This window comes from Suncus etruscus, chromosome 3 (assembly GCF_024139225.1).
Source record: "Suncus etruscus isolate mSunEtr1 chromosome 3, mSunEtr1.pri.cur, whole genome shotgun sequence".
NCBI lineage: Eukaryota > Metazoa > Chordata > Mammalia > Eulipotyphla > Soricidae > Suncus > Suncus etruscus.
The window spans coordinates 64,285,305-64,302,177 of record NC_064850.1 but is presented as its reverse complement, the minus strand read 5'-3'; the positions used below and the strand labels follow the sequence as shown (position 1 = coordinate 64,302,177).

The 16,873-nt window shown below is 43.2% G+C and overlaps 2 protein-coding genes across 3 annotated transcripts in view; one reads left to right on the top strand and one right to left on the bottom strand.

The window, feature by feature from the left end:
- CAMSAP2 (calmodulin regulated spectrin associated protein family member 2) overlaps positions 1-3,600 on the bottom strand; it is a 90,133-nt gene extending 86,533 nt beyond the window's left edge. For both annotated transcript variants that reach the window (XM_049770584.1, XM_049770585.1), the window contains exon 1: positions 3,445-3,600. In XM_049770584.1, the coding sequence (XP_049626541.1) occupies positions 3,445-3,583 (139 nt within the window). In that variant the 5' untranslated portion in view covers positions 3,584-3,600. The remainder of the gene's footprint in view (positions 1-3,444) is intronic.
- DDX59 (DEAD-box helicase 59) overlaps positions 1-16,873 on the top strand; it is a 205,875-nt gene that overhangs the window by 99,169 nt on the left and 89,833 nt on the right. The gene's annotated exons all lie outside the window — the stretch shown is intronic.

Sequence of the window (16,873 nt, the reverse complement as noted above, 5' to 3'; positions counted from 1 at the left end):
CTTAGACCTTGATTATCAGAGAATGGACAATCCGTGGTCCCGAGCAACTGCTTGGGAGAACTACCCCCTCCAAAATTTGAAAGATAAAAAAGAATACTCAAAATACAGAAACTTTATTTTTGTCTTTGGTTTCTGGGCCACACCCAGCGGTAGGTCACTTCTGGCGGTGCTTGGGGATCATACAGGAGGCTGTAAGGATTCTGGGAACTGAATCCAGATTGGCCTCATACAAGGCAAATGCCCTAACGATGTGCTATGCTAAACTTAACATTCTTTTTTTTTGTTTGGTTTTGGTTTTGGGGCCTCACTCGGTGATGCTCAGGGGTTTTACTCCTGGCTATGTGCTCAGAAATCTCTCCTGGCTTGGGGGGACCATATGGGACGCCAGGGGATCAAACCGCAATTTGTCCTAGGCTAGTGCGGGCAAGGCAGATGCCTTACAGCTTGCGCCACGGCTCAACCCCAAACTTAACATTTTGAATGTGCCAGGTTCTTGTTAACTAGTGACTCTCCAAAGGTCTTTTAAAAGTATTTTTCAAGGGCCAGAGAGATAGCACAGCAGTAGGATGTTTGCCTTACAAGCAGCCTAACCAGGACAGGCAGTGGTTCGAATCCCAGCATCTCATATAGTCCCCCCCCATGCCTGCCAGGAGCAATTTCTGAGCACAGAGCCAGGAGTAACCCCTAAGCATTGGCAGGTGTGACCCAAAAATAAATAAATAAAAATAAAAGTGTTTTTCATTTAGTTTTACAAATTGACCTTTTAGTCTATTCCAACTGTTGCCCAGGCAAACATAACTAAGTATTCAGAATTATCCTCCCCACTTTTTAAAGGAAAAAAAAAATAAAAAAAATTTAACATCTACCACAGGCACATTTTTCACATTTGCAGATAAAAGGATTATTGTGCAGAGGGTATCAAATGCAGACTTGGGAGTCACGAAGATAGGCAGGTGCCACTAGCTGCCAGATGATTGGGTTTTAGACATACAATGTTCCAGCACTAATCCCACCACCAGGGTCTTCTCCACATGTTTAATCATTAAGCAAATGAATTTTAATCATTAAGCAAATGAAGCTCCCTCAACTGAAAAACAAGAACAAAATCTATGTAGAAGGCTGTAGAAGAATAAGTGGAGCAACACATTTTAAAATGATGGGTATAATATGTACACATAATCTACGGGGTCACATCAAAACGCATCTCTACCCTTACTAACAGCAAAAGGAGGGACATCTAACCTGTCAGCTGGTTTTGAAATGGAAGGAAGCCCTTGCCCTATAACAGAGCTGCTGTGAATTCTGTACATAAAAGCTTGATGTGAAGCATCTAGCCAGGCCTAGCACAAAGCAGATTCCACTGATCTAGATTCCCTCACCTTTCTTCTTAAGGTGTGTTCAAAATGTGTTCCCCAAGTGGCCCGGAATCTAGTAACACCGCCTGACATATATCCAGAAAGTAGGCCATTTTCTGTTAGCAGCCTTTGTGAATCCAGGGCAATGCTTTGATATGTGTACTGGAAGCATCCTCTTGGATTCAGAGGGAGAGAAAAGATTTTTTTTTTGCTGTTTCCAATTTCCATTTTCTACACGTTTCCATATAGCTCACTATCGAAATTGCCCTCCTTCCACCTTTTGTAAATACTGACTTCAAGTCTAAATGGAAATTGGAATCAGTGTGTTGCTCAAGACCAAATAGAAAATCTTTTAAAATTGACACGATTTCAAAATGACTTTTTAAAATTTTATTTCTTCCTGATGTCAATTTCAGAACTGACAATCAGTTGTACACAATTCAAATCCATCAGTTGTAGACAATTTAAATAATTGTATGCTTGTTACGTTGCAGCGCCCTGAAAACACTTTGCTGTGTGTGTGTACTTAACCCAGTGGGACTGAATTAAACCACTTAACCACATATTTTCAGCCCTAAAACTGGAAATAAGCCTTCTCACCCTCTCCCACCCACCCTCCAAATCATATTTAGTACCCAAATACTGGGGAAAATTTCAACAAATATCTCACATAATCCAAAATTTATTAACTGAGACACCAAACTGTTACAGAATAAAAGCCTATCGAATTTCCTTATAGGAGCATCTTCAAAAAATAAGCGAATTTTTTAGCCTTGAACGACTTGGGCTCCTAAAGTCAGAGCTAAGCAATCAGAATAGGAGGCCCTTTTCCTGTTATTTTACAAAGACAGGATAAAGGGAAGGAGTGTTTAATTGCTTCTACAAGACACAATTTATGTCAGCAGCCCATGGCCTCAAAAGGCTTTCTTTTTTTTTAATCGCAAAGTTTTCTTTCTTTCATGGAGCCGGGCAACATTTGGAAAATGAACTGTCTTGTTTTTTGTTGTTGTCGTTTTTCTTTCTTTTTATTTATTTATTTATTTTGGACTCTGTCTTGTTGATAACACCAGATTCAAACAGCATCCTCCCGACCTTCCCTAAAAACTCGACAGTGCTTTTTTCTTTTCTTTTTTTTTTTTTAGGTTTTCTTTCTTTCTTTCTTAAAGTAACTAGATAAACAGAACTTGAACTGCACGTACAGGCCAGGCAGGTCCAAGCGTCAAGAACGCCAACAAAACCCGAATCAACTACCCTTGGAGCGAAGCGGCATGGAGCAGCAGCCATCACGGCAAATGTCAAAATCGGCCCCGCGTTCAGCAGCGCGATCACAATGAGGACGGGGGCGAAGGATGCAGCGCGAGTGGGGGGCGGGGGGTGTCAAGAAACCTAAAGCCTAAAGAACCACTGTGTGTGTGTATGTGTATGTGTGTGTGTGTGTGTGTGTGTGTGTGTGTGTGTGTGTGAAAAACAAGCCAACAACAACAACAACAAAAAAAGGTCAAAATCGCTCCTGGAAATAATTGTTTTTGGGGCGGTCACACCCCAAAAACCACCCAGGGGTCACTCCTGGCAGGCTCGGGGGGACCCTATGGGATGCCGGGATTCGAACCACTGTCGTTCTGCATCTCCAAGATATCTTCCGGCCCTGGAAATAATTTTTTAAAGGGCACCCGTGTGTGTGTGTGTGTGTGTGTGTGTGTGTGTGTGTCTGTGTGTCTGTGTGTGTCTCTGTGTGTGTGTGTGTGTGTCAAAAACAAGCCAACAAAAAAAAGGTCAAAATCGCTCCTGAAAATCCTATTTTTTTAAAAGGGCACCGCTCTTGAAATAAATAAATGAATGCAAATCGAGCCCTCCAGCAGCCGAATATTCCAGCTTTTTCTTCCCCCCCTTTCATTTCCAGAGAAAGACCAGGAGAAAGAAGAACCAGCCCTGGAAGCCGCCCTCAGCCCAGAGCGAGCGAGCGAGCCAACGAGCGGAACCTGGGGGTGCTTCACGCACACCCCGAAGGGAAAAGCCGCAGGCCAAGGCCCCTCCCTCCCCTCCCCTCCCAGCCAGGCCCGGAGCGTCCCGCACGCACCCGCGGCCCTACCTGTGCCAAAGGCCTTGGCCACCAGCCAGGCCAGGTTGCAGGCGACCTTGGCGCGGGGGAAGTCGTAGTGGTCGAAGGGCTTGATGGCGGGCACGATGAACGTCTTCCTGAGCTCGCGGGGCTCCGCGGCCTCCCCCATGCTGCCGGCCGGCCTGCCCGTCTGCCTGCCTGCCCTGCCCTGCCCTCCCCTGGCGCTCCACGGCGGTCGATCGCGCGCGCGCCTTCTTCACATGGTGGGGAGGCTCAACGAGGCGCGTCGGGCCCGGGCCGCCTCCTGCTCCCGCTGCCGCTGCCGCTGCCGCTGCCCGGCATAGGAACAAGGCGCGGCCGGGCCGGGCCGGGAGTGAGCGCCGGCGCCTCGCTCGCCTTTTGTCTCCGTCTAGTCCGGCAGTCACGCGGGTTTCGGGGATCTGGGGGGCTGCGAGAAGCGCCCCGATCTCTCCAGCACGGTGTGGAAAGGCAGATGGCGGGGAAGCCTGGAGGAAACGTCCAGGAAAAGCCCCCAAATCACTGCGGCTCTCAGGCTTCCCCGCTGCAGACGAGGCGCTCAAGGCGGCGGCCTGCTCCGACGCCGACGCCCGAGCGTGGTTTTTTGTTGTTTTGTTTGTTTTATCCCCACCCGTCTCAGGCCTCCATCAGGCGCGGCCGCTCCCTCCCACTCGTCCACCCGGCAGCCCCGCCGGCCCCGCAGCCGCTGCGGTTTTCCGGCTGCCGCACTGCCGCGGCCTGACCGAGCCGAGCCGAGGCGCGCTCCGAGCATGCGCGTTCCTGTTCGCCTTCGCCTTCGCGCCGCGCACCCACCCACCCCGCTCGGCCCGGCCCGGCCCGGCCCGGCCCGGCCTGGCCGCCGCGCGGGCCTGCCCCCGCCCACTACGCCGAGGCGCCGCCCGGCTCTCTCCCCCCGTCTCACCCCCGCCTGCCCAGCCCGGCTGTGTGCGTCCGGGACGGCCCGCCCGCCCGCCCGGGTTCAATGAAGCAGCGCTTTGGGGGTGAGGGATCGCGGGAAAGGACAAGGCTCCTGCCCCTGGATGATGATCATCACCACGATGCTGCTGACGCGATGGAAAGCAAGCTAGCTAGGAAGGGAAGCGAGAGAGAGCGCGGCCTAGCCGGCCTATTTCTTTTTGTGTGGCAGACGCCTCCCTGTGTAAAAAATCCTGCTTTGGGGCCCGAGAGATAGCATGGAGGGAGGGCGTTTGCCTTGCATGCAGAAGGACGGTGCTCGAATCCCATAGGGTCCCCCGAGCCTGCCAGGAGCGATTTCTGAGCGTAAAGCCTGACCGGCACCGGGTGTGACCCAAAACCAAATATATATATATATATATATATATATATATATATATATATATATATATATATATATATATATATATATATATATATATATAAAACAAATAATGAAAAATCCCGCTTTGGACTCCATTGCTGAGTGCTCAAAATCATTCCCCTGGAGGGACTGGGCTTACAGTCTGGAGATCCTGATGAAACAAACGATGGTTCCCATGTTTCTAGGACGAACTAGGACTGAGGAGCTGCATGAAACTCCACACCTGGATTAATTTCGTTAGCGCTTTCATTGAGTTAATTTTATTAAGCCAGAATACGATTGGAGCCGTAGAACAGCGGGTAGGGCGCTTGTCGTCGTTGGAGGGACTAGGGTTTGACTTCTGGCATCCCTTATGGTTAGTTTCCCCACCGCACGCCAGGAATAATTCCTGAATACAGAGCCAGGAAACCCTGAGCACCTCGGAGTGTGGCCCAGAAACCACTAAAAAACAACAAAATTAAAAACCAAGACACGCTTCTGTCTTAATCTTTGATCTCTGCCTAAAAGGTCGCGTTTAAATAAGAGGGTTCATTCATTTATGTCATCCCAGCCCCCTCCAAAATAAACAAATGTATCCAGCATCTGAAACCTTGCTAGTTGCCTTGAATCAGACCCACTCCCACATTCCCCAAGGACCATGCCTTCTCAGAGCTCTGCCCAGGCTCATGGCTTCCCTCTTTGTCCTGGCTTTCTTTTCTTTTGTTTGTTTGTTTGTTTGTTTTTGTTTTTATTTTTAGGTCACACCCGGCAGTGCTCAGGGGTTCCTCCTGGCTCTATGCTCAGAAACCACTCCTGGCAGGCTCAGGGGACCATATGGGATGGCGGGATTCGAACCACCGACCGTCTGCATGCAAGGCAAACGCCCTCCCTCCATGCTATCTCTCCGGCCCCGGTCCTGGCTTTCTAACTCAATTCTAGCTCTTCACTAGAATCACTTCCTCTGGGAAACCTTTCCTGTGGTGACTTGACTCCCAGCATCAGTCACTTAGGCCCCTCCCCTCTTGTCCCCAGAACACCCATTTAGCTCCTTGCTAACTTTGGCACAGAGTGTGGCAGGCAGGCAGGCAGTCAATGACTGGTCTCTTTCCTACTGATGAAGGCCTCTGCCTTTGTGGCGTCCCCAGCCTATGTAACCACTCAATTAATGTATAGAGACTACCTTAACATAGAAACTCTTATATATTTATGAGCTAATATTTACTGAGTTTGTTTTGTTGTTTGGAGGATACACCTGGCAGTGATCAGGAATCACTCCCAGGCTAGGATTGGGGAACCCTAAGGGGTGCCAGGGATGAAACTGGGTCATTCACCATGCAAGGCAAATACCCTTCTTGCTGTATTATCTCCACAGCCCTTATTGAACTTATTTAACTCATATAAACCAAGAGCTGACACAATGTCGTGGGGCTAGGGGAAGAATGTGAGTGAAATGAATAATACACAAGGTTAATTGACATAATTTAATGAAAATTAAGATAGTATGTCTCATGGGCAACGCCCTTTGATAGATCGCTAGGGGGATAATAAATTAACATAGATAATATTTCACAAAGCCGGTTCCTTTGATCAGTACTTTAAATCTCACATTTATTCTGTGAATTACTCATAAGCATCTTTTAGTCCTAGAAGCAGGACCAGAAGAGGGTCCATGCTTGGCCAAGATTGATCCTCCAAGACAAGCAGAAGTGTCTGGGCTGCATTCCTCAGGGTCCATACTATGTCAGTTCCCTCAACGGATTGTGGCTGACACACATAAATAAATTTAATGTAATGTAAAATAGGTCAGCACCGTAATGAACCTTCCTAGTGCAGAGATATGAGTCGAAGGGATCAGGATGGTACTTTGAAATAGTTCAGAGCAACAGTACAAGGATTAAGGTGCTAGCCTTGCACATGATGGACCCTGGATCTCCTCACATAGCCCTCCAAAGCACTGCTGGAAGTGATGAGTACACAGCTAGGAGTAAGCTCTGAGCACCACTAGTATGACTCTAAAACAAGAACAAACAAAAAGGAAGGTTATTAAAGACATCTGTTGAATCTAATTTACTCAAATTCTAAAACATCTGGGTTCTAGAGCAACATAAAATTAAGAGCAAAAATATATATATTGTCAGAGGCAAAAAAAAAAAAAACCCAACCCATTTTCTGTTATTATTATTATTTTTGAATCAATAGTCTCAAGACCAGAAGTCAAAAATCAAGTTCATCTTGCTTGTAACCTTTTATAATGCTTGTGAATTCGTTTTTGTTTGGGGGCCAAACAAATTTGTTTTTGTTTGGGGACTACTTCCAGCTCTATACTCAAGGACTGCTCCTAGAGGTGCTCCTTTATTTTGGGGGTGGGGGCCGGGAATACCTGGCAATGCTCAGGGATTACTTCTGGCTCTTCCCTCAGAAATCACTGCTGCAGTCATGTTTGTAATCACGGTGTTTAAATTTAAAAAATTGATAAACCAAGAAATAAATAAATAAATCACTGCTGGCAGGTTCAGGGGACCATATGGGATGCCAGGCATAGAACCCAGGTTTGTCTCAGATTGGCAGCATGCAAGGTAAAATCCTTGTTGTGCTATTGCTACGTGATAGCTCTGGTGCTGGGCATTAAATTGGTCCTCAAGCATACAAAGAATGCTTTGAATGTACTCAACTCCTTGAACTATCTTGTGGCCCCAGTGTTTGTAAATTGTATTGAAAATTATCTTAACCAATATAAACATGATGGGAGACAGAAGAAAACAAAGAAAGTTGCCCTTTGATTTAATGACAATGCATTTAGTAATGATGACATTACTATGACCCCAGTTGGAGAGGAGTAAGTTTAGGACTGGTTTAAAAAAAAATGACCAACACAAAGAGTGGCTTTGCCTTCCAGATAGCTGTGAAACTTAGGGTCATAGTAGGAAGCTATTATTAAGAGAGAAACACCCTGAGTACAAAGAAGAAGGATTCCTTTTCAGGGCGACAGACACGCGAATAGGGTGTTCTTTGTGACACCTTCAGAATAAACCCTTTCAGAGAGGGGAAATCGCCACAGAATACCTTCCATTGTTAAAAAAGAAACACTCCCCATTGCCTTAAGAGATCTGGCTCTATTAAAAGCAAAACAAACCCAGTGGCTCTTTGGGCTAGCTTGTCCACCTGCACAGCTAGCTTTGTAATTGTATTTGTATCTTTAAGCAATAGTTACCCTGTTCCCACATAGATAATCCTCCTTCTCTTTAAGTTTCTCTTCTTTCTTCTAGAAAATTCAGGGTCAGTCAGACATCCTTCCGGAGGCCGCTTCTCCATGGCTCTTTCTTTGGATAGATTCATAAATGTGTTAATTCATTCATTAGCCGGTACTGATTGAGCCCTGAGATGCTGGGGAGACGATGGTAAACAGATCTGCTGAGGGAGCAAATTTTTAATGAGTAAACAGAGATCTGAAGCCCTAGGCAGCCCAGCTCGACTTCATGGTTATGTTTATATCTTCAAAGGCCTGAAGATCATTATTTATGTAGAAATCTTCCATGTGTCTCCTTAGAAACAAGGAAACCCAAGCAGTGAGTTCTACAGAAAGAGCAAATATCCTTTTTTCAAGGGAAAATATCTATGCATCTACTATCACTTACTTTCAGTTGGTTACCCTGATAGTTGAAATGAACAGACCAGGTTCTACATGTATATTTATTTCATTAGCCCCACAACCCTGTTATTATCCTCTTACAGTAAATGGCGAGACCAAAGGGTGAAGACTTAAGTAATTGGTTAAAGGCTTTATGTTCTTTGAAATGCAAGAAGCTAGACTGAGTAAACTTTGACTCTACCAGAAGAATGACCCAGCAGGGAGTGGGGAGGATACTTAGAGATGACAACACTTAGCTAACCAAGAAAATAAGACAGTAAGGTTTTAATGAGATGAAGTCTACTCCCTTTTCAGTAGACCCAAGGAGGACAGAAGAGACTGGCTGTCTTTCTGGCACACTTGTTTCTAGAAACAGTTGTGGCTTTCATTGGACTAGCTAGCTGAGCTTTTGAGGGTGACCTCATCAGTCTTCACATTATTGCAGGGAGATCTGTGGTCTAAAGCTAGTTCAGAACAACTGAACTCCAAAGAGGCTTGAGTACTTCTCAAGAGTTGGGCCACAAGTCTGGCTGGTTGTTTCTTGGGGAGAGGGGATTGAGGGGGGGGCGGGGGTGGAGGCAGCGTGATGTTAGGCCACATCAGTAGTGCTCAGGGTTTACTCCTCGCTGAGCTCAGAGATCACTCCTGGCAGTGCTCCAGGAAATATATGGGATGCCAGAATTGACCTCACTCAGGTCAGCCACATGCTATGGCGCTGTCTCCCCAAATATATTTCTAAGGCTAGTGTTGTGGAGTATATTACCTATGATTTCTTCTATGACTTTATGATTCCAGATCCAAGTCTTCAATTTGAATTAGTTTCTGTGTATGATGTGCAGTAGCACTCTAATTTGATTCTTTTGCAAGTGTCTGTCCAGTTTTCCTAGTACCATTTGTTCAAGAGACTTTTTTTCTGAGATCTCAATTCTATATTAGTGATCTATATGTCCATTCTTTTTTTGTTTTTTGTTTTTGTTTTTTTGTTTTGGGGCCACACCTGGTGATGCTCAGGGGGTTACTCCTGACTATATGCTCAGAAATTGCTCCTGGCTTGGGGGACCATATAGGACGCAGGGGATTGAACCAAGGTCCATGCAAGGCAAACGCCCTATTGTTTTGCCACTGTTCCGGCCCCTGTGTGTCCATTCTTATTCCAATACCACACTGCTTTGATCACTATCAATTTACAATATAGCTTCAAGTCAAGGAGCTTGATACAGCTATTCTTTTTACCCCTCTGGATTGCTGTAGCTTTTCAGGGGCTCATGGTTCCATATAATTTTCAGTATTAATAGGGTTTTTTTTTTTTTTTTTTTGGTTTTTGGGTCACACCCGGCATTGCTCAGGGGTTACTCCTGGCTGTCTGCTCAGAAATAGCTCCTGGCAGGCACGGGGGACCATATGGGACACCGGGATTCGAACCAACCACCTTTGGTCCTGGATTGGCCGTTTGCAAGGCAAACGCCTCTGTGCTATCTCTCCGGGCCCTAATAGTTTTCTTGATACAGGTATTAGAATTTTGGTATGGATTTCATTTTCTCTATGATCATTTTAATAATTTTAATTTTTCCAGTTCCTGAGTATAAAATATTTTTTCTTTATTTGAGTTTTGTTTAATTTTGCTTGTAGCACTCAGGAATCATTCTTGGCAGGTCATGTACTATATGGGATGCCAGGAATTCAACTCAGGTCAGTTGGGTACATGGCAAGCATTTTAACTTCTGTGTTCTTACTCAGGTCCCCAAAACATTTATAGTTTACATTGCTCATGTCTTTTACCTCCTTCTCCTAAGCACCTAGGAACTTAACTTTATTTTTTTCATATAAATTAACCCATTTATCATAGGCTAGCAGTGTTTAAGATGGCAGCTTTATTGTTCTTTTAATTCCTTTTCTGTTTTGTTTTGTTTTGGGGCCACACCCTGTAGTGTTCAGGGCTTGCTCCTATGTCTGCATTCAGGTTCAATCCCCAACCTTGCAAGACAAACTGGGAATTAAACCTAGGTTGGCTACATGCAAGGCAAGTGTCTTTCTTACTGAATATACTATATACTATATCTCTGGCTTCAGAATTTGATATTTTAAATACAGTTGTGAATGAGATTATTTCTTTTTTTTGTTTGTTTTGAGGACCACATCTGGCGATGTTCAGGAATTAGTCCTATCTTTGCACTCAGGAATCACTCCTGGTGTAGAATGTCAAACCCAGTGGCCCTGTATGCAAAGCATGTGCTCTAGCACCTGAGTTCTCTTCAGCCCATTTTTCATTTAAATTATAATTTCTTGTTTACTTTTGTTTTCTGAGGTTTTTGTTATTGTTGTTGTCTTGGTTTTTTTGTTTTTTTTTTTTTTTTGTGAATCAGGAGAACTCAGGGCTTTACATATGTAAGACAAGTGCTCTACTACAGAGGATAATTTTTTTATAATAGCATTTTGATATATAGATATACAGATATAAACACACACAAACATACATGCGCACACATATATGTAAAATATAAATCCATGGGTTGTGAGATCATCCCAGGCACCATGTTTCTAAACCCCACACAAATGCGTCTGAAGAAACAGGGTAGCGACAAAAAAATAATAAGCCAAGCCAGTCAGATGAAAGCCATGGAATCAATCTGCGATGGTGGTATCTCTGAGTGCAAAGCCAAAACTGACTTGTTTCACTTTGTTTTGTGGGGGGAGGGGGGGCATACCCAGTGGTACTCAGGGGTTACTCCTGGCTTTGCACTCAGAAATTGCTCCTGGCATACTCAGGGAACTATATGGGATGCTGGGAATCAAATCTGGGTTCATCCCGGGTCAGCCACGTGCAAGGCAAATGCCTTACTGCTGTGCTATCAGTTGAGCCCCTGACTTTTCTTTATTATACCAATACCAATCTACCAAGAGGAGGGAAGGTCTTAGAGTGAGAAAAAAAGTACCTATCCAGTGGGCTTTTATGAAAGAGATTTAAGGAATGAGGAAGTTGGGGTACACGTTTGTTTGAGGTTGACACCTGGGTGTCATCTTACACACACACACACACACACACACACACACACACGTGCACATATTTATCCTTTTTCTAAGATCATTGCTTTAGCTGATTTTTATTAAACTACCTCCTGGAGTGTCTTCCCCCAACATGAGCTATTAAACTCTTATCTTTTAATACCCCCATAAATGCTACCAACTCCATGAAGTGATCTGCCTCAGATCTAATATATCTGTGCCCTTTTATAACTAGTGTTATCTAAATTTTTACTCTTCATATGTGGTCTCATACCTCAATCAGTGCTTAAGAAATTATAAATATAGGAAGTGTTTGTTGAAGCAAAGTTGGGGTGCTTTTTTTTTAAGCCAAACTTGGGTGATGCTCAGAGCTTACTCTGACTGATTCTGCACTCAGGGATAACACCTACTAGGGCTTAGGGAAACTGGGGATCAAAGCTGGTTTAATCACATGCAAGACACATACTGTGTTGCCATACTATCTCTCCCCCTGGGAAGTGATCATTGAATAGATTTCAAAGCAGTGAATTTGCATGGTACAGAAATTAAACTCATTAGGGCTGGAGAGATGGTCCCAAGATTAATGCTCATGCCTTACATGCATTTGACTCTAGGACCTTATCAATCACTAGGACCTTATGTTTCTCTGAACACCAGTGGGGTATCCCAGGTAATCAGGCATGGCAGGACCAGAACAGTACAGCTTCCTCAGGCCCTTGTATTGTCTGGGAGGGATCCTAGGCCTCCTAAACATGGCTCAAGAGACCTTCCATACACACCAATGAACACCACCCCCACATCATCACTCATCCTATGGTCATGAAACTAGCTTATAAGGAAATTGAAAATGGAGTACTCTCTTCTTCATACCATACTAACAGGTTCTCTTGGTCCCAAGATACAAATTATTAGGCATTATCTGAAGAAAATGTAGCATTTTCCCATAAAACTAATTTTTCTCGAGTCTATTTTTTATTGTATTCTTTTCTTCCGTGTTTTTCCTATTAAAATTTCCTTTCTCTTATGAAATAAAGGAGATTATTTTGCATGAATAAACTTGTATGTATCTTCGTTTGGTAAAATTAAGAAAGTGACTAACCCTACATTCATTCCTCTCCAGTTTATTATTCATCATTCACTTTGAAAACTTGACGGCTTGATAAGACCCAAAAAGGCCTTTAAGCCTCTTCTCAAATTAAGGAAGTCAATAAATTAGTCCTGATGAGCTTCTTAAATCAAACTGGCTGCAAAAAGCATTCAGAAAAACAAAGCAAAATCTGTTATTTTTGTGTATTACATTTGCCATGGAAACAGTTATTACTGTAGTTTAAAATATGTTAGCATTTTCAAAGATGTTGATATTCGAATAAATCAGACATATGGGATAAATTTTTTTATTTCTTAGCCACTAAACTTCTAAATCAAATCTTCCTTTAAAACACTAGTTATTAGGTAGGTCCCAGAATATAGTGAGAAGAAGGAAAGAAGTTAAGTGGAGGAAGAGAAAGACACATATTGGACAGGGGTCAAGGGGACTCAGGTGCATTGGTGGTGTTAAGAAAGGACAGAAATAGGGCCCGGAGAGATAGCACAGCGGTGTTTGCCTTGCAAGCAGCCGATCCAGGACCGAAGGTGGTTAGTTCAAATCCCGGTGTCCCATATGGTCCCCCGTGCCGGCCAGGAGCTATTTCTAAGCAGACAGCCAGGAGTAGCCCCCGAGCACTGCCGGGTGTGGCCCAAAAAACAAAAAACAAAAAACAAACAAACAAAAAAGGACAGAAATAAATATACAATCTAGAGTCAACAACGATGAATTCATGAGACCTAAAATTTAACAACCAAACTTAAAAAGGTGCCTGTTATGATGGCAGGTTGGAGTGGTAGGTGGTAGCATGTGGTGGACTCTATGAACATTGTTGGAGGGAGATTGGCACTGATGATGGGATTGGTCCTGAAACATTGTATGTCTAAACCCCAGCTATAAATAATTTTATTAATCACAATGGTTTAAATAAAAATTAAGAAAAAACACTAATTATGAGGACTAGAGAAATAGTACTATGGTAGGGCACTTTCTTTGGACCTAGCCAACGTGGGTTTCAGTCTCTGGTACCTTATGGATGACCCCTGAGTGTAGAGTCAAACGTAAGCCTTGAGTACTTCTGGGTATGGCCCCCCAACAACACTAAAACCCACTTAGGTACTATGTTTAAAGTCTTGTGCACCTTGGTGCCAGAGCAATAGGATAGTGATATTTGCCTTGCATGTAACCAATCCCCAGCATCCCATATGGTTCCCCATTATCATCAGAAGTAATTCCTGAGTGCCGAGCCAGAAGTAATCCCTGAGCATTGGCAGGTGTAGTTCCAAAGCAAAACAACAGTTTTGCAAATCTCTTTCTCAGCAGATTTTGAACTATCAATGAATATAGCAAATTATTGTTTTATTTCTTTTAAGTTTGTGTATCAGGAACTGGAAAATAATATTGGATTTTCTTCTATTTGATATTTTGATTCAGGATACAAGGAGGATTTTGAATCTATAATTTTAATGAGCAGAAACAAAAGATGGTGGCTTCCTTTTTCCTTATTTAGTTTTCTCATCTGTTCCCCATCTTCCTTCTAATTTTCTACATCAGAGAAATGTAATTTCCTGTTTAGTTCCTGATGTTGTTAATTTAAAAACTCTGGGTAAAACTAGAGAGGAAAGTTACAACATGATGGCGAGATTTTGCAAAGGCAAAACCTCTCACATAGAAAATTATATTCTTTATAGAATGCAAATAAGTCAGAATGTCATTTTTGCCATGTGAGGAACACTTTTCTTTGGGTTATTTAAAATAAAAAAGAAAAGCACCTAAGAGCAGTTTAGAAATGTGCTGAGATAAGCCTTCATACTTTCAAATAAGAGAGGTTTCTTTAAAAACAGAAGAAATATTTTTAGGTTTTTACTAATTATTAAAATCTGCATAGGGGCAAGAGCAATAGCAAAGTTTGGTAGGGCATTTGCCTTGCATGCAGTCAACCCAGGACAGACCCAGGTTTGATCCCTGGCATCCCATATGTTCTCCCAAGCCTTCCTGGAGCAATTTCTGAGTGCAGAACCAAGCATAAGCTCTAAGTGCCACCGGGTGTTGTCCAGCCCCCCCCCAAAAATAATAAAATTTGCTTAGATCTACTAGCTTTTGTTACATTATGTTAGTAGGCTCGATTCAGAGCGACAATCTTGTAGCTGAAGAGATAGGATAGGGGTTAGCTCACTTGAATGAATATGTAGATGTGGTTTAATTCCCTACACCTTCAGGAGTAATTCCTGAGTACAGAGCCATGAGTAGGTTATAGTCCAATACCTTTACCACCCAAAAAGCAAAACAAAACAAAAAAATAACCTCTGGCTATTTGCAAGTAAAATTAGAGGAATTTGTTTGTAAAAAAAAAAAAAAAGAGTTGGAAATGCTAAGAACTAAATGGGTATATACCTATATATATACAAACCTATATCTATATATAAACATAGACATATCTGTAGATATATATCATATATTCCTATTGTTTTGTATGTCCAAAGTGAATATTCACAAAGGGGTTTTCAAAGAACATAATTTAGTAATTTATTTCACTTGAATGACATTTATAAATGAAGCACTTATCAGGGCCAGAGAGATAGTACAGTGGGTAGGGCACTTACTTTGCACAAAGCCAACCCAGACTTGATCCCACGTATCCCCTGAGTTTGCTGCTAGGAGTTATCCCTGAGCACCACTGAGTGTGGATTATATCGCCCAAAAAAGATGTACTTATTTTATCTGGTTAACTTTATTCCTGTACTGGTGGTGGTTTGGGCCACACCCAGCAGGGCTCAGTAGTTACTGCTGGCTTTGTTTAGGGTTATTCCTAGCAGTGCTAGGGGGACTATATGAGCTGCTGGGGTTGAACCAGCCAGGCAATGTCCTATCTCCTGTACACTCTGCCCGACTTCACTATAAAGCATTTTATTTGTTTTATTTTGTTTGGAGGCCATACCCAATAATGCTTAGGGATTACTCCAGGCTCTGCACTCAGGAGTCACTCCTGATAGGGCTCATGGGACCATATGAGGTGTGAGGATCAAGCCTGACTAGACTGTGTGCAAGATAAATGCTCCAGCCCCAAGCATTTTACTTGTTTTTTATACTTTATTTAGGGCTTGTGTTGGGGTCACAGCCAGTGAGACTGAGGCTATTCTTGGTTCTATGCTCAAGTGACCTCTGACATTTCTAAAGGAAACCATATATGATACAAAAGGTTTGTTTTTGTTTTTATTTTGGGGCCACATCCAGTGATGCTCAGGGGTTACTCCTGGCTATGTGCTCAGAAATTTCTCCTGGTTTTGGGGACCATATGGGACACCAGGGATCGAACCGCAGTCCATCCTAGGTTAGCACATAGCAAGGCAAACACCCTACCATTTGCAGCACTGCTCTGGCCCCGGTGCAAGGGGTTTGAAACTTACCATAGCCACATGCTAGGGCCTTATCTCCTGTACTATCTCTCTGGAAGCCAATTAAAGCATTTTAATGATCTCTTAAAAAAAAAAAAAAAGAAACAGGGGCCAAAGAGATAGCATGGAGGTAGGGCTTTTGCCTTGCAAGAGAAGGACAGTGGTTCAGATCCCAGCATCCCATATGGTTCCCTGATCCTGCCAGGAGCAATTTCTGAGAGCAGAGCCAGGAGTAACCCCTGAGTGCTGCTGGGTGTGACCCCCTCCAAAAATTAAAAAAAAAAAAAAAAGAAGAAGAAGAAGAAAAAAAGAAACAGTGTTCATCATCTATAATGTTTGTATCTTAAGGTACTTCCTTTCCTTCACCAGACACTTCCAAATGAGCTTGGAAATAACGTAACTTCATTATAGCATGATTCTATACTCAACTATTTCTTATTCTTTTCCTTCTTCCTTGTGTCAGGAGTTGAACCCAGATCCCATGCATGCAAGGCATATACTTCTATCACTGAGCCACATTACCAGTCCAAAATGATCTCTTCTGAAGTCTAACTAGTTACAGTAAGAGTGTGAGCTAATGCTAAGTCTATAAATTGTGCACCCAGCTAATACCTAGACTATGCAAAAAATACCCCTCCTCCCAAAAAAAGAGTGTTAGGGCCTTAATTTTAAATCTCCTAATGTAGAACAATTTAGAAAATTCCTTTGCACTCAGCATGACACCCCTGGTTGAAGTACTAGAATAACAACTGTAATTCAAGAGACTTGATTGTGTTGCTTTAAGGAGCCCAGAAAAAATGCTGAATAAAATAAAGGATTCCAGGCCTAATGGCTGGAAGATTGGGGAGATGACCTCAAAGGCCTCAAGTTCTAGAGTTCTCAGACTCAGTCTCAAGAAGCTGACAAAAATGGTTTTGTTGAACTTAAAAAAAAAGAAAAGACATTAGTCATTGCTTAGCACATTACATGGTTTTTACTAAAAGATGTTTGTGGTTGGTTGGTTGGTTTGTTCA